Source organism: Bos grunniens, chromosome 8, assembly GCF_055505025.1.
Source record: "Bos grunniens cultivar Pamir isolate PY7600 chromosome 8, Bosgru_T2T1.0, whole genome shotgun sequence".
NCBI lineage: Eukaryota > Metazoa > Chordata > Mammalia > Artiodactyla > Bovidae > Bos > Bos grunniens.
In genome coordinates, this window is record NC_141172.1 from 49,681,748 (window position 1) to 49,704,565 (window position 22,818).

General features: G+C 36.4%; 1 protein-coding gene across 2 annotated transcripts in view; it reads right to left on the reverse strand.

The window, feature by feature from the left end:
* The window catches only part of CARNMT1 (carnosine N-methyltransferase 1), a 42,773-nt gene extending 20,809 nt beyond the window's left edge, over positions 1-21,964 (reverse strand). The window contains exons 1-4 of one of the 2 annotated variants that reach the window (XM_086415544.1): positions 20,895-21,964; positions 14,341-14,536; positions 13,363-13,526; positions 862-1,002 (exon numbers count right to left, since the gene is read on the reverse strand). In XM_086415544.1, coding sequence (XP_086271670.1) covers positions 862-1,002; positions 13,363-13,526; positions 14,341-14,536; positions 20,895-21,349 — 956 coding nt within the window. In that variant the 5' untranslated portion in view covers positions 21,350-21,964. Of the gene's footprint in view, positions 1-861; positions 1,003-11,176; positions 12,556-13,362; positions 13,527-14,340; positions 14,537-20,894 lie in introns of those variants that run through there. The other variant, XM_086415545.1, reaches the window with a different exon arrangement.
* Positions 21,965-22,818: the final 854 nt, after the last annotated feature.

The window sequence follows — 22,818 nt, forward strand, 5'->3', positions numbered from 1 at the left end:
TAATTAAATACTTAAAAGTGTTACCACTATACCCAATTATCTGAAACTCCACATATGCATGTAGATGAGTAACCAATCATGGATTAAAAGACAGAAACAAAATTAAGGTAAATTCAGATATATAAATGTGCTGTTCATTCAAATTTTTAAACATATACTGCCAAAACTCGAGCCCAAGTAAAAAACAGTCTAAGTATTTTTTTTCAAAAAATGGTATGAGTTTTGTTACCTAATTATTTTAATTTTTTTTGTAACACTCTCCTTTTTACCTTTTCCCTATCTCCTAACTCACACTGCTACCAAGACAAGACAACATATTGTTTAAACAAGGCAGCTATTTATTTTTTCTCTAACACACCTCTTCTGGATTTAAAGACTCTTTTCCACTACTTTATAAATAAGGCCACAGAAGTTCTGAGAAATCTTTCCAACTCAGTTATGTGGAGTCATTTCATGTGAATGATTTTATGAGAATTTAAGTAAAAAAAAATGTGATTACTACATTAAAATCTTATTCCACTAAAGAAACAAAGGGGTGAAGAAGTTTAAGGAACAATAAGAAAATACTCCATCCTGAACAATACTTAGCCCTAAATTCTGCAGAGAAATCATTTCAGTGTCATGAATACCCAAGCACTTTTTAAAACATCCCTTACCCATCTTGTTCAACATTCTGTTAACTAGGCAACTAATTAAAGTAGTAACTGTATAAGCAATTTAATTTTAATACAAGAAACACTTATGATATATACCATAATTAAACACTATGCACTTCTCTTCAAATTCAGAATTTTTCAAAAATAGGATAAGTCAATCCGATTCTGAGCAATTACTGTTTCTAGCAAAAAGTAAATTAAATACCTGTTGAGTACAAAGTTGGAAGAAAAAAGCATAAAAAAACTCCATTCATTTCCTTGACAAGCATAACCTAGCATAGCTATTTCCCAGGCCAGTCTTCCTAGTCCAGCACCAGGTACCAGAATATTTACTTTAGAAGGATCCCTGAAATGAAATAAGGCAATTATGTCCAAACTCCTCAAAGGAAAGGGGAGAAAGAAAAAAAAAGACAAAATCCATATTAACAATTAAAAACTTAAGATATTTAATAAGAATAAGCTCACTCAATGCTCTGACTTCTTAAATTTGAGAAATACTTCTAAATATCAATGAGAAATAAGCATATAGGGAATTATCAAATGTTAGCAGACTAGGGTTTTATCCCCAAAGTATTATTTTTCAGAAGATAAACTGCCTTCTATCTAAGACTTATGAAGATACTCCTAGCTATCACCTGTCTTGGAAAGACAAATCATTCCAAAGGAATCTCTGTACATACAAAGAAACCAAACACAATTATTTCAGCACATGAAACAGTAAAAACAAAACTTTATTTCTAAATTCTGTTTCTAATACAATGGTTTATATAGCCAAATCAAGTACAACCAGATTTTAATGTGTCAGGTCTCTCTTTAAAATCTGATATATTTCAGTTGGCAAAAGAATTTGGAGCTGGGATATTCTTATAAGGAAGAGAGGCAAGTGCTTTCTAATTGAGCATTGCTGTTGTTGTGGTTAAGTTGCTCAGTTCTGTCCAACTCTCTGCAAGCCCATGGACTGCAGCCCGCCAGGCTCCTCTGTCCATGGGATTTCCCAGGCAAGAATACTGGAGTGGGTTGCCATTTCCTTCTTCACTAATTGAATATATATAATGGCCAACATATTACACCATGCCATAGGTTTGCAACCAAACTGTTCTCCACTTATTACCATTACCTTACCATCACAAATTTCCTTTGCTATTATATCTGCCATTGTACTTTCAGATCACTAAAAATCCTTAGCAAAGCAAAGACCTTTCAGGACTTCTGGCTCAATATAATCTTAAGGAAACTAAAATGGTATTCTTGTGGAAAACCAAAGAAAAAAGTATATAATCAGCTGTTATCACGTCAACTAAAAAGGAATTTCACTATTGCCTGTATTCCCCAAATTTAGCTCATAAAACAAATCCAATTTCCAAATCTACTCCCATGAACACTTCTTTATCTTTAAAGTGTATGGTCTTTAAGTTTGAAGTGCTCCAAACAGCAATAGGACTTTTTACTAGTAGCTCATATGATAACCTTTAGCATTCCCCACTCTGAAAACAAACAAACAGAACTATGGGGCTTTTGAAAATTCAGTCTACAAATACAGTAACAAGAGGATTTGTACAGGGTCCTTCAATCTTAGATATATATGGAACATATATTTGTATAAAAACCTCAGCGAAGTCTATTTAGCCTGTTTCACTGCTAAATTTTATATATACAATAAGGCATACACTGAAATTTGTTAAAAAATGACTTCTGACAAATAGGCTTATTGTGATTTGTAAGATATTCTTTAATACTTGACATGGCCAAACTAAAACCAAGGTGCCGTATAAAAGTTTTCACTAAAATAGAATGTTGCCTTTACATTCCAGATTATATACAATATGTCTATGTGTATGAACACTTTGATTTTTAATAAAGAAAATGGGAACATCTCATTTGGTTCATGCCTACCTATATTGGTTATCTAACATGAACACACATATTTTTAACACTAGATTCTGAAAAACTCCTATCTGTAGGACACCATGCTGGCCCTTGTATAAAGGACCCATCATCATTTTCTACTCCCTTCTAGACCCACCAAAACATTTACTCTCTAGAACTACCTCTTTTCTCAGTTTCCATTTGTCCAATAAAAAACATGCATTTTCCCCAAGTGGCTCTGTTCAGCAATTTTTTTAAAAATCAAGGTAATGCAACAGAAAATATAAAGGATCTGGAAGTAAATTCATAGAGTATTTAAATCTTTATCCAAATAATCAATAATAATCAATTTCTAAGAAAGTAAAAGATTACCATGCAGAAATTAGAAATCATGCCAACCTTAAGGGAAAGTTGTACTAATAACAGTACGAATATTTATTTTGTTCACTTAAAGTTAGCTTTTTGACAGCTATTAAATACTCCTGAACTAATCAAGCTTATAGAACTCTATTCCTACCTTGTGGCATAAAGTTTCTATATAGAACTGTTATTAAAAGGCTGTCCTAAAGCCACAGAATAAAGAATACAGTGAGCCTTACCTTAAGAGTTAAGAGAGATTACTACAGATCTACCAATTATTTGTATTAAGAAAAAATAGATTTCAGTAGACATACTGAAGGAAACACATTTTAAAACAAACTAAGAATTGACAAACTGATCAAGAATCAAGCAATGAATGGGAGAATTTTTTCCCAAACCTTTGCTCTTAGAATTTTTTTTTCTGTTGGGTCTTCATATAAGGGATATTAACAGCATACAAGAAAAAGTCTCTAATCAAAATGTATATAAAACAAAGGCTTTCTAAAAGACATTTTCTATTGAGTCTTTATGAAGTCTAGGACATTTTCTATGAAAATAAGAGAAATATAAATCTTTAAGTTTAGACCTTTTTGGTGAGCTGACTTTTTAAACTTAGAAAACCAGGAGCCATATAATTAATATGTGCCTTTGTAATCAAGTGTTGCTTGCTTGAGATTCTTAGCAAAAATCAGGCAAGTAAACAAGTGTATGTAGTTATTAGGCTGGACTATGGATGAGCAATCTTTTTTGCCTTTTCATACTGTTCATGGGGTTTTCAAGGCAAGAATACTGAAGTGCTTTGTTATTCCCTTCTCCAGTGATGCTAGTAAAGACTGAAGGCAGGAGGAGAAGGGGACAACAGAGGATGAGATGTTTGGTTGGCATCACCGACTCAATGGACATGAATTTGAGTAGGGTCTGGGAGTTGATGATGGACAGGGAAGCCTGGTGTGCTGCAGGCCATGGGGTCACAGAGTCGGACACAACTGAGGGACTGAACTGAACTGATGGATAAGCAATATATTTACTACAAATGTAACACCCCTGATAATAGTGGGGAACTTCCAATGCTTTTCTAGACAAGCAAGAATAAAGAGTACAGGAGCCCTTGTGGGTTTGAAGAGGCCATGGTTGCACGTGGTTGGCCATGTTTATACCAACCTTTGCTCTCATTTTACCATCAGTAAACGCTGTTCTTGGAAAAAGTTTCCTTTATTGTATACAGAATAATTTTTGCATAGCACCTGCAAATAAGCGAATTCCAACACACAAAATACTTTTTCTTGGTGTGTCAGCATGATGACAATTAGCTGACCCCTGGTGGTAAGTGTATGTACAACTTTCAAGCATCAGAAGGGTTTGGTTCTATTACAATCACAATTCACATGGTAGAAGTCACTACCCACATGTGGCTACTAAATACTTAAAATATGGTTAGTTCTATTGAAATGTGCTACAAGTATAAAATAAATGCCAATATTCAAAGACAGTATAAAGGAATGTAAAATATCTCATTAAAATCTTATATACTGTAACATACTTATATGTTAATATGTTTTAGATATACTGGGTTATTAAAGTATATTATTAATCTCACCTGTTTCACTTTTCATGTGACTACTAGGAAATTTAAAATAACATAGGCGACTTGCATTGTATTTCTATTGAACACTGCTAGTCTTTATAGAGAACTCATAAACACACAATTCTGGGCAAAAAACAATTGTGAAATGACATCACAAACCATTATATGATCTTTTAAAACATACAGAACACAATGTGTTATTCATATATGTATATATAAACATGTAGCTAACATAGAAAGCTAAGATTAGAGTAACAAATTTATGCTAGTTGTTATCTCCATAAAGAGAGAAGAATGTGCTCTGTATGGTTTGCAGAGCAGTTTCAACTGGTAAACAACAATAAAGAAATCTGAAATAAATATGGCAAAATGTCAAGGTTTAATAGAGTTGGATGTTGAGACACTTTATTCAAACTAGAAAATGGGTTAGAAATCAGAATTAGTGTCTAGTCCCTTCAAAAGTATGGTCCCAACTTATTTATCTACTTCCAACAAACAACTTCGTACATCACCAAGACAACTTTTAATCAATTCCAGAAAACTCTTTCTCACCATAATCTTGAGAGCTCCAACATACCTGCAGAAACTTAGTTTAAATTATCACCTTATCTATAAAGTCTTTCTTTTCCCAAATATCCCAGGCAAAGCTTTAACTCACTTCTCAGTGCTTTCAGTGCTTCATTCATACCTTTGTTTATATGCCCAGTTCTTCACTTTGCTTCTTTCATTTAATACAGGGGTCAGCAACTATAACCCACTAGCCAGTCACCTGTATTTGTAAAAAGGTTTTATTGGAACACAGCCATGTCCATTCATTTATGTACTGTCTATGGCAATGTTCTCATGACAACAGAGCTAAATAGTCAGTAGCCAGAGACCCCAATGCCTACAAAGCCTAAAATATTTTCTAGCTGGCCCTTTAAGAAAAAGCTTACCATAATTCCCAATTTAATGTATCTTGAACTTCTTTCCCAATCAGTACACAGAGCTTTCTTAATATGTTTTATGACTAAGTAGTCCATTTAACACTATAAAATAATGTATCGAAATAATAATGCTAATTAAGGACATTTCGATTGCTTCCAATGTCTTATTATATAACATTAAAGCTAATATCTTTGGCATAAATAATTTCCATACGCAGGAGCTTATCTGTAGAAAGCTTTCCCCAAACTGAATTGCAAGGATCAAAACTGAATTTTGTTCAATGTTACCAAGTTGCCCTCCATTAAATTTTACTAATTTATTCTTCCACCAGCAACATATGTTTCCTCATACCTTCAGTAAGTTATATAATTTTCAAATTCTCACAGTAGATTAAAATGACATCTTAGTATGGTTTTTATATTTGCATTTTCTTATGAGATTAAGCATGTTGTATTTCTTTTTCTGTTTACTGTTTACACTATTTTTCTACTAGGTGATCATCTTGAATTGTTTTTCCACTATTTTTTAATACTTGAAAAAATGTTTTCAAGATTTTTAAGTACTTGAAATCCTGGAATGGTAGGCACTTGGGATCTTGATGAAAAAGAAATCTGAAATATTTATTTCTCTCTCTGGTCTAAGAGAGCTTTCTGGATTAAAGAGATATTATTAAATATCTTATTTATTTTATCTTAACATCTCTTAAAATATTAAAGAGACTATTTTCAGCTTCTAAACTACCTTTGCATTATTTGGCAATCTTCATTTGCTCTTATAAAATGGTTTCTTTCAGATGGAAATAATTCTTTTATAACTTACATTCTTTATTTTAATCTAAGTAGAAAAAGCCATCTTTAAAGGATTTTAAAAGTCTTCTTGAAGGGTTAGACATATCCTGAGAGGCAAAGATATAATAGATTTACCACCCACAAACAGACAAAATAACACTTCAAATTCTTCTAAAATAGACTGGGTTAATGAAACTAAGATCTAAAAAACTACAATCTGGTAGTTTTCAGGATTCATAAAAGAATATGATTCCACATGGTTGTGATTTCCCATTTCAAATAGGAGTTGAACCTAAGAATCTCTCTTTCCTTAGCAACTATAAACTCATAGCACTAAATTTCTGAGCTAATAATAACTGAGGTATCTGGCATTCAGCACAATTAAAACAGCATTTCATTAATTACAAACAGGCCCCAATACACATGTCAGTCTGTCAGCTTCAAAGCTGCTTATACTTGTGAACTTAAGACATTTAAAAATTCTCAACAGGAACAAACTGGAAAAACTGATAAGACAAATATGCTTACACAGGAAAAAAGTATTTTAATGACCACAAGAATAGTTAATTTATGCATATTTAAGTATACTATGTTTTGCAAACAGATCTGTTAGAAAAGGCCTTTATTGACATTTCAAAAAGAAAAGAACATAATCAAAAGGCTAGCTGACATAAACATTACTGAAATTCAGCCTGAGTATAACAATATCAAATTCACAGGTGTTTGCTGTGGCACAAACAGAATCCTGAAAATTTTATCTGAGACCCAAACTTGACCAGAATTTACCTGAATTCTGAAGCACTACATCATGTCCCTTTTTCAGGACTTAGAGTTTACCCTTTGTGGCAAAGTTATGACTTTAATATGGATAAAGACTTTGCTATATTTTGTTAGGCTTATTTTTAAGGGTTTTTGAAAAACTCATCTTATATGCTCTAAGGAAACCAATATAAATTAAACAAGCAAAACAAATGACAGAGGAAGAAATATGTAAGTTTTCCACTGGGTACCAGCATGACAAAAAAAAAAGTTTGATATTTTGATGCACTTGATTTAAAATTCATACATCCCTGCCTACTTTTATAACACTGATTACTATCAGAGAAGGGAAATGGGTAACTGGGGAGGAGACTTTATATCCTTTGAAACCTTTAAAATTTTGAATCCTGTAAAATACCTATTTAAAACATTTTTAAATTATTCTTTTATATTAAAATAACCTGTTAGAAACATTAAAGTTAATTCATCCTTTTCTCACCAGTCTACATTTTATCTGTCAACAGTGATAAAAATACTACTACTAACAGGTAAATAACAATAAAATAATACTTGTGCTAGTTCATTAACTGCCTTTAACCATGAGATCCCCTTTTACTATGGCTAACATTGTCATGCTGACAGGATACTATGGTAATATACATGATTCAGTGATCACTAAGTATGAATGAAATCATATTTAAAGTGCTAGAAATTATGCTGACATATGCATTTGACATTCAGCCTTCCAAAAATACCCAAATTCTGGTATATTTCAACTGTAAAGAATTTTATCTCACAACCTACTTTTCAGAAACAAAGATATTTTGAATATTGAGAAATATCTGGACTTTATGTTTACAAAGACTAGTAAAATATATGATCTATTATTTTATAGATAGTACATACATTGAGTATACCAACTAGAAGAATCTTTAAGATTTTTGAAAGCAGCAATATTTATAAAAGTTCCCTAAACTGAAAACATTTATTTATAAAAACTATGAAAAATAAGGAAATATGAAACTAGATTATGATTTAATAGTTGTAGAATATTTCATGTAGGACCACTGATAAAAACTAACAAAATAACTTGTAGCACTTATTAAAGTAAACAAAGGTAGCCTTACAGAATAAAAGAAAATTATTAATAATAGGAAAAAGCATTTGACATAGAAAAGGCACTGACAAATGCAATATCCTTTCATGACAAAAACTCTCAGGAAATAGGAAGAGAGGGAAAATTTCTCAATATCAAAAAAGGGTATTTATAAAAAACCTAGAGCTAAAATTACACCCAAAAGTGAAAAGACTGAAAGCTTTCCAAGACCAGAAACTAGATAAGGATGTACTTCCAGAGCTATTTAAATGGGAAAGGAAGAGGCAAAAACCACCTTTATTCACAAACAAGATGATCTTTTATGCAGAAAATCCCAAAGAATCAACAAGAAAGCTACTAGAGCCAGTAAACAAATTAAGCAAAGTTGCAACACATAAAAATAAACATAAACACATTAAAAAATCAGTTCTGTTTCTATCCATTGGCAAAGAACAATCAGAAGAGGAAATTAAGAAAACAATTCCATTTATAATAACATGAAAAAGAATGAAAAACTTAGGATTAAATCTAACCAAGGAGATGCTACACTGAAAACTTGTATACTAAAACTTAAAAAACAAGGCTGAAAGATATTAAAGAATACCTAAATAAATGAAAAGACATCCTATATCATGAATTAGTGCTAGCGCTGAATCGCTTCAGGTGTGTCCAACTCTTTGCAACCCTATGGACTGTAGCCCACAAGGCTCCTCTGTCCGTAAGATTCTCCAGGCAAGAATAATGGAGTGGGTTGCCATGCTCTTCTCCAGGGGTCTTCCCACCCAGGGAGCAAACCTACACCTTTTACGTCTCCTACACTGGCGGGTGGCTTCTGTACCACTAGCACCACCTGGGAAATATTATTCATTATTAAAATATCAATACCACCAGAAACAATCTACATAGTCAACACAATCCCTGGCAATATTCCAACAGCCTCTTTCAGAGAAATGGAGAAACTGATTCTGAAATTCATATAAAATTGCAAAGAGCCCCAAAGAACTAAAATAATCTTGAAAAAGAATAAAATGTACAAATCACACTTCCTGACTTCAAAACTTACAAAGTTACAGAAATTAAAATAAGTATGGTACTGGCATAAGGAAAGACATACAGGCCAATGGAATAGAACAGAGTTCAGAAATAAATACTTACATATGAAAAAAGTTAAAGTGTTGTTGCTCAGTCCTGTCTTGACTCTGTGACTCTTTGCAACCCTAGGGACGGTGGCCTGCCAGGTTCCTCTGTTCATGGAATTCTCCAGGCAAGAATACTGGAGTGGGTTGCCATTTCCTTCTCTAGGGGATCTTCCCAAACCAGGAATTGAACCTGGGTCTCCAGCACTGCAGGCAGATTCTTTACCAATGCCAATACATGTCACTCCTGTGATCGTGTTACATTATAAAACACTCAATGAAGTCTTATAATGTAACAACAGCCTGCTTACTCTAAAGACTTTCTTGCTAGCTTGACAAAGTCTAAGTAGCCACTTGTGAAAGCCCACAAGGGAGTGAGGGACCTTCAGGAGCTGAGATAGGCTTCTAGCCCTCAGTCAGCAAGAAGCCAGGGCCTTCAACCACAATGAAACAAATTCTGCCAACAATCTGCATGAGCTTGGAAGTCTATGCTTCTACAGTCAAATCAAGATATCAAGCAGATATCTTGTTTATAGCCTTGTAAGATCCTACACAGAGTGAAACCATGGCCAGATCCCTACCCACACAGAAACTATGAAGTACAAACATGTGTTTTTTTAAGCAGTTAAATTTATGGTATTTTGTTGCACCAATATACATCTACCTTTCAGATGCAGCAATCTCACATCTAAGAATTTACACTAAAGATACATCTCCAGCAATCCAAAAATAAACATGCACAAGGTTATTAACTATAGCATTATAACTGCAAGATACTGCCAACTTCTTTACTTAAATAACCAAGTATAGATCGAAGTAGTCTGAAACTGTTAAAAAAAAAAAAAAGGATTGACTAAGACCTCCATGAACTGACATACAGCTAATTTAGGATGTATCATTAAGTCAAAATAATCAAAGTGCAAAATAAAATATATATTATGCTGCAGTTTGTGTATGACAAAAGGGGATACCTTGTGGAGGGGCGGGGGTCGGAATTCTTACCTACTTACCTCCATAAAAAAGACAGAAAATACAAACAAGAAGGATAAATGAAAAATCAGTAATAGTGATTACCTACGTGGTAGAGTGGGGTAAAGAAAAGACAGAGGAATGAATGACATTTTTTCTGAATATCACTTTTTTTTTATATAGTTTTGTCAAGATGATAGTCCACAAATCAAAAAAATTAAAAAACCAACAGGAATGGGGGAAGAGACAGGGACACGCAACCCTAAAACTAAAAGCAAACAAAAACAAATAAACCTAAATATACTGGATTTCACATAAAAAATATAACCAGACCTCGGGTGAGAAGGCTGAAAGGGAGCTAATTTGAGTAAACAGTGAAGAATATTTCTATTAAAAACCCTTAATTTAGGGGGGAGAATACTTCCTGGAAAATCCTGAACTCCTTTTGGTAGTTTTGTTTTTCCTATAATATGGAGGTAACAATTCTGAAACTTTTGTGTGTATTGTAGAAAAAGAAAGTGTTAGTTGCTCAGTAGTGTCCGACTCTTTGCAACCCCAGGGACTGTAGCTCACCAGGCTCCTCTGTCCATGGATTTCTCCAGGCAAGAATATTGGAGTGGGTAGCCAGTCCCTTCTCCAAGGGATCTTCCCAACCCAGGAATCAAACTCAGGTCTCCCACATTATAGGCAGATTCTTTACCATCTGAGCTACCAGGGAAGCCCAAGTATTGTAGGACTGAGTGAGTAAGCAAATATACTGATGTCAGAAGCCAGGTTTTTCACTGTGGAAAAGACAGACAGACAGAGAGAATGGGGGAAGCTAAGGTACTTTTGAAAGTACCAAGATGAACTCATGATCTCTTGGGGTGTGTGTTTAAGTTCTATCTGCTAGAAGACCCATAAGCAATGACATCTCAGGAACAATGAACATGCCTAGTATCAAATCTTGGTCTCTACACTCCATTCTACATTAGAAGGAACCAGATCCTTGGGAAAATACCCCACTCCAGGACTTAAGCAGAGAAGACACAAAATTGAACTGAAATGTCTTTATTATTCCAGAAAGTAAGGAAGTGCTCAAAAAACTAATTGAAGCATGCCATGCAAAAAGGACATAGGCACCAACCAACTGGAATCCTACTGGCCAAATCTGAGGAAATTTAAAGAAGAAAATTTAAAAAGCAATGGTAATGGATTATAACCTACTGAATAAATAGGAACCATGAGTCATCCCTGTAATAGGTAGATAAGAATATTAACAGAATGCTGGTAACTGTAGAGTTAGAAAATCACCATTCCACAAACATCATAACAAGGTTAGTTCATCCAAGATTCAATGGATGACAATTTTAGGAGAGAGAGGGTTTGCAAAGGAGCAGGATACTAAGTGCATGGTCTCAAAGTATCTCCTCAACAAATGCTTATTAGTTGCAAGAAGAGAAACAGTAACTAAATAGTGGGAAGAACCAAATAACATCTTGATTAAAATCAATGAGGGGCTAACAGACATTGCATATCTCTGAATAATATCTTGAAAAGGGTACATCAACTCTGTATTATTTTGAGAGAGGACACACAAACTAGACCTAACCACGAAGAAGCCTAAGACAATGTCAAACTGAAGAATATTCTATAAAATTACTTCCTCATATTCTTCAAAAATGTCAATGTCATGAAAGTTAAAAAAAAAAACAAGGCCAAGGAACTCTTCCAGATTAAAGACTAAGACATCAGAATTAAACATAACATTCTGGACTGGATCCTAGACTGAACAGAAAAATAAGTGTTACAAAGGACATTATCAGGATAATTTGTGAAATTTAAATATAGACCATAGATGAGAAGGCAATATTCAAGTTTAAATTTCCTCAATCTGGTAACTGCACTGGATTTATGTAAGAGAATATCATTGTTCTCAAGAAAAAACTAAATAATAAGTAGTAAAAAACATGATATAATACAAACTGATCTCTCAAATAGTTTAAATAATTGTGTATATGTACTGCCGTGGATAAACACATAAAAGAGGGAAGAAAGAAGGGAAGTAGGAAAAGGAAACAAAAAAGCAAATGTAAATAATTGGTGAATTTAGGTAAAAAATACACAGGAGCTCTCTATACAATCCATACAACTTCTTGGGTAACTTTGAACTTATTTCAAAATAAAATGCTTTCAAAGAAGAGAAGGGACATACACATATGTAGTGAAATTTCTGGATAGATACATCTAAACTTAAAGATGTCAATCAACGAAGAGGGGAAGATGAGGAAAAGGAGGCTTTCTTTCCTCAAAGATCCTTTAAACAATAGAATGAACTCCATCCACTGGTTCTCTTTAAACAGATAACCTCTGAGTCAGGCTCCTAACCTGGGATCCATGGACCAAAGAGGTCTATGGAAAGAATTCACTGTACCTACAAGGGGGTGAAAAAAAAATTACATTTTAATTTCATTAGCCTTTAACTGATATGTTTCTATCAATTGTGAATGCAGCCAACAAACAATAGTAGCTTTAGAAGTACCCATGACTTTAATCACCAACAGGCATTATATATATTTTCACTTCATATTAGCTGTTGAGATTCTCAAAATAACATATAGTATTTAGGTATTTTCAAAATCTATTAAAATCTCCTTTTAAGACTTTTATTTAATGTGATACATGATAAAAAAAAGCAGGTTATATCACAAGCTTGCTTAAGCATTTTGATAACCATATTTCAAAATAACTGGTTTCTTTGCAATCCTATGTATGTCACTTTACTCATTTAGAAATGTTTTACTGAAAAAGAAAATATGGGCTTCAGACTGTTCAAAGTTTTCATGGCATAAAAAAGTTAAGAATCTCTTCTCTGAGCTATAGATCACTCATTTGCATACAAATATTCCATAAAGAGCAAAATTAAAATAGTTTAGAGCTTTTCACTCTGCCATAAAGCAAATTATAAAAGGATAGACATCATTGACAACGAACATTCAATCTAACCATTATTTAATTTCTAGATAATTTCCCATAGTGCTAGAACAGTAATTACTCAAAACATTAACTGCAATCTCACACAGTTGAAGCACCCAAGAACAGCACATATAACAGCACACACCAACACATGAAAAAATACAGGCACTCAACAACTGTAAAAATGAATCAAGACTGTGAAATTTCTCTTAGAGAAACTCAGTGCTTACATAAAGAAATTGGTTAAAAACAAGATACTATTTACCATTTCTCTTTTGGAAAATTTTTTAAAATTTCTTTAATGATTGGTTGGTAGCAGGCATCCCTTTCTGCTTTCCCAGTTTCACTCCAGTCTCTCACAAACTGTTTCAATGTGGATTTTAACTTATCCATGTCAAACGTAGATGCTGGCATAATCTTTCCATTCCCCTGTTTAAAAAACAGAAATCAATTAGTTTTTCAGAAAGTAATCACTCTTGCATATGGTTATAGTTAAATAATCACGCTATAAAGATACTTTATAGATGGTTTAGAAGGTAAATCACTAGCCTCTCACCTCAACCTGGGTTCAAGTGCAGCTTGAGACCCTAAATGAAAAGAGTTTGGTGGTCTCACTTCTACCCTCAATAAATTATGGCTCATTAATCATGAAGCCACCATCTAACTAAGCAATCTGTACGCATGAGAGGATCGGAACTGGACTGCTATGGAGACCAAACTCTAAGAGAGGGAAGAAAGTTCCTTCAGGTCACTCATGGGACAGCATGGACAGGCTCAAGTGGCCCAACTGCATCTACCCTGTGGATACAAAAAGGACTTGAGCTCCTATTTCTGCCAGTTCCTTGAGAGTTATAAGTAAAAATAATTTTTTTAAAGTAAAAGATGAATATCAATAGCTGAAAATTTCAAGGTAAATTAATTTTACATAGCTAGTAAAATTGTTTATAAAAATGTATGTCACTAACTCCACATGCTGTAATAGTCAGAACACTATGTGAAAGGTGTATCAAAATGCATTTTGTATATATTAGTATATTTGGGGGGGGAGGGGGAATCTGCCAACAAATCCAGTTTCCAGTATACTGTGCTATCAAGCCTAATAAAAGGGACTGAACATAAGTGAAAATATTTTCCAAGTAGAGCAAATGAGCCGTGCAAAATTACAGAAACGAAATCCAGAAAGATCTCAAAATATAGAGATTAAAGCCTAAAATAAAAACAAAGAGAACAAAATTTCACATACATCTTCTCCATATTCTTTATTTTCAAACATATGTATGCAATCATTCACAATGGTCAGTAGTATTTCTTGATTATGATCAACACATTTCCGGATCTTGTCCAAGTGAAGAAGAAACTGAGGAAGTAGTTTCTGTTGATTAGCTGGGAGTGATCGAAACTGTCTTTCTGTTCGGTGCACTCGCTCATGCATACTGGTGCTAAAACATAAAAGGTGTTTTTTTAATTGGCAAAAGAATTCTCACCAGAGGCCAATCTTAAAATATTTAAGGTTGTCTTCCTGTACAAATTATTTCCTTATAATGTATACTGTCCAGCCATTTACAATCTTTCAGTTTTTTAAAGGATACTGACTTATGAAGTTTTCTATGTTGTCATCGTATTATAAACTCTCTAAGCAACTAAACAAAAGACCAATAGTTTAAAACATCTGCATCAATTAGAAGGGAGGAAAAAAAGCAAACATAAAGAGGATTAATGCACAATAAGTTTATTTTTATGATTTCAATTTCCAAAAAAAGGTTTTCAGCAAAACAGCTGAATGCTTTAGATTTATCCATCAAGTAGCAGAATGCTGCTCTAAAATCAGAATATACACAATATGTGTTTTAAAATTACTGAGTCAACCAAGTTGAATTTTTAAAAAAATACTGTAAATGATCTTACATGCCACAAAAGTAGTAAACAAATGAAAAACTGAAATTCTATAGCTTTTTATACAACAACATTCACAACAGTTTCCAGATAACTCTAAAGGTCACTTTGAGGACAACCAATTTATAAAACCTAATAAGAACATCATTTTTAAAAGTTAAATAATACACTCACAATGAAATATCATTTTACATCAGTCAGATAGATGGGCAAAATTGAAACACCTGACTATCTGAAATATTGGTAAAAATGTGGAAGATTTAGAATATTTATATTCTGATTGATGGTGGGTGCATAAGTTAGTACAACCACTTCAGAAAATTTAGCATTACCTAGTAAAAACTTAATATGCACACTCCCTATGACCTAGCAATCATACACCTTTAGACACAAAATCAAGAAACTCTTGCAAATGGGCACATGACACATGAAAGTCTCATCACAGCACTGTAAGCAATAACAAGCAAAAAATCTGGAAACAACCCAGAAAGTCCATCTCCAATAGACTGAACAAAGAAAATACAGTATAGTTGTACAATGGAATACAATCAATCAATACAGCTACACACAATAAAATGGATAAAACTTAGGAACAAAATATTTGTTGGAAAAAAGCAAGTTGCAGAAAAATACATAATGTACAAATTTCATCTTATATAAAAATAAGCAATATATTTTAGGGACTGAACATATGTAGAAAAACTACAAGGAAAGCAAGGAAATGAAAATTCAGGAAAATTATGTCCTTTGAGGGGAAAAGGATAAGATAATGTTCTTTTTTTAAACTGAGTGGTAGATGTTCACTACATCATTCTTTACAATTTACATATACAAATAAACAAATACATAAATGCATGATGTGTTTCTTTTAAACGTTCTTTGGCATTTACTCAGTGCTAAATGGAAATGAAAAATATTCTTTTTCATTTGGTTGCGTGAATCCCTCTAGTCATCCAGATAATTCTCTCATTTTTATCTTATGTCAAATCAGTGTCTAATTTCTGAACAGTCACATCTAAGGAGATTCTGAAGAAACCCTTGACATAACTTATGCAAAAATCTGGTCACATTTTTAGAAGATTGTGTGTGGTGGTATTCCGAGGGTGGTTAGGGCTAATGTAAACTGGAGTTGGCAGTGGTTGCACCAATTGCTGCTTCCTGATCTGGACTGAAATCCAGGTTATGCTACGTATTTGCTATGTGACTCTTGGCAAGTTACTTCCTTTCTCTGTGCCTCAACTGCCTCATATACATAAACAAGGAATATATAATGATGATAATGATAGAAGCTATGATTTATTGAGACTTAGAAAGTGTCAGGCACTAAACCAAGTCACTTAAAATGAATTACTCTGAAAAACATACATAAAACTCCATGAGGCAAATACCAGAATACCCCTCTGCCTACCTAACACATTTCACTGAAACTGTAACAAAATAATGCACACTACACACTTAGCCCAGTGCCTAAAACATAATTAGAGCTCAAATATAGGAGGTATATCTAATTTATGAAGCTAATATATACATAGCAAAAATATGAAAAATACAGAGCAGTAAAAGTACTCAGGGGGGGTAAGTTCCTAATAATTCCTCTTCTAGAGGTAAGCACTTCAAACTCTTTGGCATATTTCTGCTTTATTGCTGTTGTTTAAGACAAAGTAATCTAATACCTTTCTAGTCAAAAATGCAGCATGTCACTTGGAAGTGCTTAGAAGTGGAGAATCACAGGTCTCATGCAAGACCTACTGAAATGTAATCTGCCTTTTAACAAGATCATCAAGTGACTCACTTACATATTAAAGTTTTAGAAATACTGAACTTCTTCATCCTTTAAAAATAGTTTTTCCAGGGCAGAAAAAGTTCTCAAATGACTATATGACAAATGACTAAAAGGGCTGCTCATCATCCCATCTTACACAACCAAAATTTACTTAGCTATTTCCCAAACACTGGGCATCTAGATACTTTTACCTGTCTACACAATGTACTTTTTATGTTCAAAATCTATCTATATGTTAGAGGAAAAAAAATTACCACAAATTCCCAAAAGAATTACCACATCAGAAAAGGGAAGAATTTGTAAAGTTCTTGATACAAACTGATTTTCAGAAAAACTGTATCAACTGACATCCCTATCAGTAGAGTATGACACTAAGAAACTACTTAAAGTCAGCAAACAGCAGAGCTGCAACAGTTTATAATATACTGTGAATAGGTTAAACAGTCTCACAGTAATTCCTTCCTTGAATTCCTGGGCACTAGATGCCCTACAACCACCCTCTGAGCACACCTCAAAACTCAACATTTCCTACCTGAACTTAGTACATGTCCCACCAAAGAAATCTGTACTTCTTCCTAAATGGCTGCTGTTGCTCAATGGTACATCATACATCCACCAAGTCAGAAATTAATGAGTCATCCTAAAATGCCTCTTCTCATAGCTCACACGATCAAGAAGACCAGAATCCTTTTGTGCGTGCGAGCATGTTCAGTCACTCAGTCGTGACTTTTTGTGACCCCATAGACTGTAGCCTGCCAGGCTCCTGTCTGTGGGATTTTTTAACTGGGGCTAATTTCACTCTTCTGTAAATGCTTACATCACCAATGTGCTTAAGACAGTGGTGGACAAGTTATGACCTCCTGGCTACTTGCCTGTTTTCGTTAAGAGTTCTACTGGAACACAGCTATGCTCATTCCTCCACATACTGCCTGTGGTTGCTTTCATACAAGCACACAGGCCTACAATTTAACAAAGACCACCTAGCTCTCAGTTTAAAATATTCATTGCTTGGCTCTTTAAGAAAAGTTTGCCAACCCTGTTTTAAAGGAATATTTTACAACCTTCAGACTCTCCTTGGTTCTAAACTGAGTCAGCATTAAGAGGCCACATCCTTGGGTACCTAAGAGGAGAAAGTAGGGTCAGTGGCTGTATTTCCTCAAGTGTATCCCTACCTCAAGCTCCCTCTACAAGGCAGTGACCCCAACTCTGACTCAGTCACCTTTTATAAGAGTGGGTCCAATGATAGATCTAGCCAAGAATCACAGACCCATTCCTGTGCTCCTGTTGAACTATTCTAGAATTCCAAACAGGGAAACATATCTATTCAGCAGAGTGTCTCAACCCATTTTAAATATTTATTAAATACCCAAAGTTGAAATTGTCTTACTAGCATCACTGCTTACAAATATAGGGTAAATTTTTAGTTAATGCTTTTAGATTTCAGGCCAGACTCTACCACAATTTGGTTGGACAACCCTGTGCAAGTTGCTTGCTTCTTTACATGCCTATCCCCTCACCCCTGAGCTCTACATCTCAGTTTTTAAGATCCCACCTAACTGCTATTTCTAAAAGTAGGACATTTCTGACAAGACCTTTAATATTTCAAATGTAGCATACCCTATATGAGTAGGTATCTCCATTTATAACAAAAGTGGTAATTTAAGGCTAACATTTTTTGCTATTCAGTACAATGCTATAATCATTTTACCTTAGTGAGACTATGTCATCTAAGCAAAATCTATAGGAAGTACAAAATTGAAAGCCACTGGAAAGAGAAAATACTAATCAGAAGACATTTCTTGCCTCACAACCTTTATCTAAATCTCCTATATCCTGACGAAAAGACAGTGAGCAGTAAAACCCAGTTCTCCAATAGATGGATTTACCTGCTAATGGTCTAGAATAGGACTGTCCCTAAGAACTTATTACAATGATGGAAAGGCTTACATCTGCACTGTCCAAGACAGCAGACAACAGCCACGTGTGGCTGCTGAGCACCTGAAATGTGGCTACTGAGACTGAAAAGACGAACTGTAAATCTTACTACATTTTAATTAATTTAAGCTTAAATTCAGCCAGATGTGATTAATGGCTATTATATTGGGCAGTATAGCTCTATAAGATTATAAAATGTTGGAAGGTAATAATCCAGTGTTTTCTGCTACACAATCATTTCTGTAATTCTAAACATATGTTTAACCGTATATTATTTTTAGTATAAGGGATTTCAATTATTTTTTGAGTACATACAAATAAAAAGGATTATTGTAAAAAATGAAATTTTCCTCGATCTCACACTGAACTGCTACAGAAGAGGGAGAAGAGTATAGGAAACACTATCACAACCACCTGAACACACACACAGTGCCCCTTTCTATATTACCACACTTGGGTCCTAGTTTCAGATCAAAATCCCTTGCCCTCCCCCACAAAAAGGCCCAGCTGATACTTAATCATAAATATCAATTCTAAAGTAGTCCTAACACATACTACACCTAATATACAAACACACATTTTAACTGTGTCTTCTACAGTCCCAGGACATTTCCCAATATTCTTTCTACATTTTTTCAACAGTAAAATATACCAGACTTTTCTGTACCTACCACTTTGAGCTACCTAATGTCAGCTTCTCTTCCAGACATAATACTTGAAATAAATTCAATTCTCTGGTTGTCTGCCTTTCTCCCTCTGTTGATACTAATAAAATCCCCGTACTACTAACTCCCTTCAGAGCTCCGTAAGTAATGTGGTCCATGGTTCATATGCCTGGGTTTAATCAGTAAATTATTTCATCAAGATCTTTCAACTTCAAAAAGTCACGTCACAAATGTAATCAGAGTCTAAATAAGCTTTTATTAAACAAGTTTTGAAATTCAGAATAGTAACAAACTAACCATCAGTTACAAACTGACAAACTACCTAGGAATGACAAATGTACTTCTTTGCTACTACTCGTCCTGTTAAAAATAGAGTTCCAACAAAACGCCAGGCACTGGTGACATAAAAATAAATAAGGCTCAGTCCCTGCCCTTGAGGAGGTCAGTCAAGCAATATTAAAAAATTTGCATAAAGCACAGCAGGAGCCCATCTAAGGGAACAGTTTTACTTGAGAAGGAGGTCACATCTATCAGATTCCACATGCAGACTCAGAACACAGTAGTCGGTGGACTCATCCCGCACACGAATAAAAGTGCTTTCTTTACCTGAAAACCCAGTTGTTTTAAGTCCCTTTCAGATCTTGTAATTACAAGTTTGTGACTAAGCTACTTTAAGATTTATTTATAAGAAAGTCCAAGTTAGGAAGTTTAAAAGTCCTACCACGATGCCCAATCCAGTGAGAATTCGATACATATTTGCAGAAAAGATCATAAAGGCTACAGTGTTTTCTCTGATCCTACAGTGTTTTCTCTCATTTCCCTCCCTAAAAATTTGCAAATTTTAGAACATCCGGACTATCTGCGACCTTAATTTCATCCACCAGTTAAAGACACTGAGTGGCATCATTCACTCGCTCACCACAAAAGTGCCTGTGCGTTCACCGCGCCAAATGGGGGGTGGGGGTAGGGGACCACAAAAGTGCCTGTGCGTTCACAGCGCCGGGAGGGCAAGAGAGGTGCGGCTAGGACGGGGAGGGCCAGGGGATCTTAATGCTGCCCTCAACAAGAACTGGCAACAGTTTGGGGAAAATGTCCTACAGCATCCCACGTGTAGGTGAACTTGGGTTCTCCGTCTGTTCAGTTTGGAGGACATCGACAACACAAACAAATCATGCCCAGCACTGGACGATTTTACCATCAACATCTTCTATCTGAAATTCTTACAGCACTTTTCCGGTCATCCCCACGGGCCTCAAAGCCAAACCTTTAACGAGGGATGGAAGGCAAGAGGGCTAATCTGATCCTGAGGTCAGAAGACAAGAGGCTGAGCAGCAGACGGCGCGGCAGACACGCGGGTGTGCTGGGCCGGGAGGGGCTAAGGTGGTGCGAGATGACTCGGGGGCCCGGAGGTCAGCTCAGGCGGCCCGGTTCCGACGCCCCGGAGGCGTGGCGTCCGGCGGGTCCGCCGCAAGCGGCTGGCGCCCCGACGGGCTGAGCCGGGGTCCGCCACGGGCTCCTTACCCGTAGTAGCGGAAGGCATTTATGATCTTCCAGAAGTGCTCGCGCTCGAGCCTCTCCTCCTCTTCCTCCGTGCTGCGCGCGGCCGCCGCCGCCGCCGCCGCCGAAACTGCCGCGGCGGAGCCCAAACGCCCGGCGGAGAACTGCACTTCCACCTCCTCGCTCCCGCCGCCTCCCCCGCGGCCGCCGCCGCCTCCCCCGCAGCCCTCCGGCAGCTGAGAAGCGGGCGGCGGTGGGCGCCGCCGTCGCTGCATCGCCGCCGCGGCCCTCAGCCTGGCTCGCTTGCGTCTCGCCGCGACTGAAAGCGTGGTGGTGGCTGCTCGGCCTTCCTCTAGACGGCGCCCGCCGCGGACATGCCCCCTGCTCGCGGCGCGCTCCGCCCCCGCCGCCCTGAGGCCTCCATCCGCGCCGGGCTCCGCCAGGTCTTCAGAGCTCCCGAAACGACAGCGCCTGCGCATTCGAGAGCCCGACGAAGGACCGCAGCCACCTGCGCTTACTTGATGCCAGGCTTCTGCGACAGCGTCCTTACGTCACGGCGACACGTGAAGTGGGCGGAGCTAAGTGCCAGATGGGTGGGGCGAAGGAGATTGCTGGTGGATTAGGGCTGGCCACTTAGGGGAACCGCGTGGTTCCGCCTTTAGAGCCAGACTTCTGATTAAGGTTAACATACTAGAAAGGAAGAAAAATACAGGAAAAAAGTTCAGCTTTGATGAATTTTCTGAACTTTTATTTCAGAAAGTCTAGAAGGAAGGCCTTGCATTCACCCTAATTTAACTTTTAATTTATTAAGTGAATTTCTGTTTTTAATTGCATAAAGGGAGAGGGACACTGTCGTCTTTCCAGTATTTGGGGACCTAGAAAAGTCCTAATCCCACCCTGGACTGGTCATGGCAGCAGATCAGGAAAAATTCAGGACCCTATGTAGTACACGCACTTCGGAAGCCCACCAAAGCTCACAGCCATAGCGGTGCACGAGTAATGGTACCCCATAGCAAGGTCAGAGTTAACCACTAACTCTTCTTTCACTTTTCTCTCCATTTCTCTATGAACTCATGAATAAAACGGCTGCCCTACCTGCACTTAGTGTTATTCTTAGAAAATAACTCATTCCACTCAATTTAATCTACCATCGAGGAAATTAGTCTTTCAAAATAATGGTGTGTACCTTCCCAGTCGCGTCTCCCACTTTGCGACCCCATGGACTACATAGCCCGCCAGGCTCCTCTGTCCCTGGGATTGTCCCAGCAAGAATACTGGAACTAGTTGCCATTCCCTTCTCCAAGGGATCTTACCTCCCAGGGACAGAACAAGCATCTCCCTCTCCCCAGCCGCACACCCACACCCCCCCCCCCACCCCCCCATCGTCTGCATTGCAAGCAGTTTCTTTACCTCGGAACCATCAGGGAAGCACTTCAAAACAATGGTAAAACTGTTTAATTCTCAACAACAGTAAACTTGTCCTGGGGCCACAAATTCTGTTAAAAAGATATAATCACGTTGAAAATGAAGTGGCTTCATTTTCATAATTTAGTAATCAAAAAAAAGGCAGTTTAAAGTACTGTGGTTATCTATGTTAATAACATATAGAAATGTTACATATTACATATAGAAATGCTGCTGCTGCTGCTAAGTCGCTTCAGTCGTGTCCGACGCTGTGCGACCCCATAGACGGTAGCCCACCAGGTTCCCCTGTCCCTGGGATTCTCGAGGCAAGAACACTGGAGTGGGTTGCCATTTCCTACTCCAATGTATGAAAGTGAAAAGTGAAAGCGAAGTCGCTCAGTCGTGTCCGACTCTTCGTGACCCCATGGACTGTAGCCCACCAGGGTCCTCCACCCGTGGGATTCTCCAGACAAGAGTACTGGAGTGGGGTGCCATTGCTACATTTCTATATAATATTTTTATAAAGTTTAAAGTCTAAAAATAA